The 2500-nt window shown below is 62.6% G+C and overlaps 1 protein-coding gene across 1 annotated transcript in view; it reads right to left on the reverse strand.

Moving 5' to 3' along the window:
* Positions 1 to 362: 362 nt before the first annotated feature.
* Positions 363 to 2500, reverse strand: part of PTSG_09682 (uncharacterized protein) — a gene marked incomplete at both ends in the record, with an annotated part of 3063 nt that continues 925 nt past the window's right edge. The window contains 5 exons of the mRNA XM_004990049.1: positions 363 to 643; positions 769 to 1084; positions 1119 to 1544; positions 1600 to 1686; positions 1948 to 2073. Coding sequence (XP_004990106.1) covers positions 363 to 643; positions 769 to 1084; positions 1119 to 1544; positions 1600 to 1686; positions 1948 to 2073 — 1236 coding nt within the window. The remainder of the gene's footprint in view (positions 644 to 768; positions 1085 to 1118; positions 1545 to 1599; positions 1687 to 1947; positions 2074 to 2500) is intronic.

The raw sequence follows: 2500 nt of genomic DNA on the forward strand, positions 1-2500 counted from the left end.
ACTGCTCATCGGAGCATGTGCTGCACTGCTGGCACGACACGTCGTTCTCCGAGTCGCAGGCGCGCAGGATGTATGTGTTCGGCGAGCACGCAGAGCAGCCAGCGCACTGCACATCCTCAAGCGCAGAGCAGGCACGAATCTCGTAGCGACCACTGGGGCACTCGGAACACTCCGTGCACTCGCGGTCAGAGTCGAGCGTGGGCGCCTGGCTTTGGAAGGTGCCAAACTCACACTTGCTCACGGCCGCGTGTGGAAATGTACTCCCAGGCCGCGCAACGCGACACGGCCACGCACATGTCCTGGACGCACTTGCGGCAGAGGCGGTCGTGCTGGCGCGTGGGCTCGCAAAGCGGATCTCGTTCTCATCCGGACCGCACTGCGTGACGGGGCGGCATGACTCGGCCCGGCCGTTCGACGGGCTTGAAGGTGGCGCCGAGCTCGCACTGGCTGCACACGCGGTCGCTCGTGGGGGTGGGCTCGGCCGTCTCCTCCTCGCCGGCATCGCACGTCGTGACGGGAAAGCAAGAGCACGCCCTGGCTGGCCAGAGACAGCCTTGTACGTGCCCTCCAGGACACTCGTCGCAGACACGGTCGCTGATGAGGAGCGTCATGGCCTGCACCTCCTCAAACCCGGGCGCGCACTCTGTGACATCGTGGAACGGGGTGGGTGGCAGGGTCGCTGTCGTGGTCGTGGGTGCCTGCGCGGCAGGTGAAGCTGGAGCAGGAGCCGTGGGAGCCCGCCTCCGTGTAGTGGCCAGCGGGGCACACTTGGCTGGCAACCCGTGGAACCGTCGCTGTCCAAGTCGATGGTGCGGGCCGAGCAGTCGTGGCACACGCGGTCCGAGGAGCGGGTTGGCGCGGCGACCTCTTCCTGGCCGAGCTCGCACTCCTCAATGGGCTCGTACTTGCTGCCGCCAACGGATGGGGAGAACTCCGTCACGCCGTCGCATGGCCGACAGTCGGCTGAGTCGGCGTCGTAGACAAGGATGAAGCCAGCGCTGCACTCGCACGTGTCTGTGCAGCCTGGGCAGGAGCGGCGTGCCTCGTAGGCATCCATCTGGCGAATGGTGTCGCGGATGCCATCCTCGTCCCCGGTTGGAGCAGCACACGCCAAGTACCACGTCGAGCTGCTCGTCGGTGGGCTCGGCGCACACCATCTCCTCAAACAGCTGCGTGATGAGCTTGTTGCAGGCGAGCGTGTCGCAGGAGCAGAGGCGGTCTGTGGTGAGCGTGGGCGGGATGGTCTCGATGAAGGGCTCCTCGCACACGCTGGTGGGGAAGCACGAGGCGCGGTCCGGCAGCGGCTGGTACTCCATGCCGCGGGTGCAGCTCACGCACATGCGGTGGTCGCGCACGGCGTTGCCAGAGACAGACTCCTTCTGGCCCGGCTTGCACTCGGTCCAGGAAGAGCAAACGGCGTCGGAGGACGAGGAGCACGGGGCGGAGGCCCAGGTGCCCATGCCGCACGTGGTGCATGGCACGTAGCCGTGGTCCTTGGCGTAGTAGTGGAGAGGGCAATGGGCAATGCGCGACTGGTGAGGTTGCTGTCACACAGGTTGAGGCAATGGGTGGCGTTTGGTGGAGTGGCATTCAGCACACCCGTTGGCCGAGCTCATACTTGCCATCGGGCCACTTGCTGGTGCAGTGGCCGTTACTGGAGGTGAGGGTTGGGTCCGCAGGCCGTGCCTGGAGGGGGAGGGTGTGGGGGTGGAGGGGGAGGATGGGGTGAGAGGCAATAATGACAACACTATTGTGAGTATTGAGGAACCGTGCACCGCTTCATCAGTTCAACGACACACACCCATAAGAGACTTCGAGGACAAGCACGCAGACACACAGACACACACACACACAGACACACACACACACACACACACACACACACACACACACACACACACACAAACAAACATACCATTGGTCCGTGATGAAGCTATCCTTGAGAACCCGCCGCACGGTGTTGTTGTGCACTGTGTGGATTGCCGTGCGGTTCTGCTGCACAGCCTGCGCCAAGTTGCCGTTTGTGGTGAAGTATGTCTCCCGGAGCTCCATATCCTCGCCACCGTGCAGCGTCTTCGCGACAGCGTCGACGGAAGTCACGGGCGTGCTTGTTGGTGTCGACCATGTTTGCAAATCGCACCGCAGTCTGTTCCAATCGTCACCATGTCACCCCTCCACTGCCCGCGCACGACGTCGTTGAGCAGCATGTTGTTCGCACACGAGGGCACGCCGTTGATGCTGGCGAACAAGCACATGACAGCGAGCGCTTTTGCTTGTACTGCACATGAGACACATGACGGAGAGGAGTGGGATGAAGATGAGGAAGTGGGAGGTGAGGGGATGGTGCAGGCATGGTGGCGTGGACGAACTGACAAGAAATATGTCGATGGGACGTACACGAGCCGACACACACACACACACACACACAGACACACACACAGACACACACACAGACACACAGACACACACAGACACACACAGACACACACAGACACACACA

This window comes from Salpingoeca rosetta (genome assembly GCF_000188695.1).
Source record: "Salpingoeca rosetta unplaced genomic scaffold supercont1.26, whole genome shotgun sequence".
Classification (NCBI taxonomy): Eukaryota; class Choanoflagellata; order Craspedida; family Salpingoecidae; genus Salpingoeca; species Salpingoeca rosetta.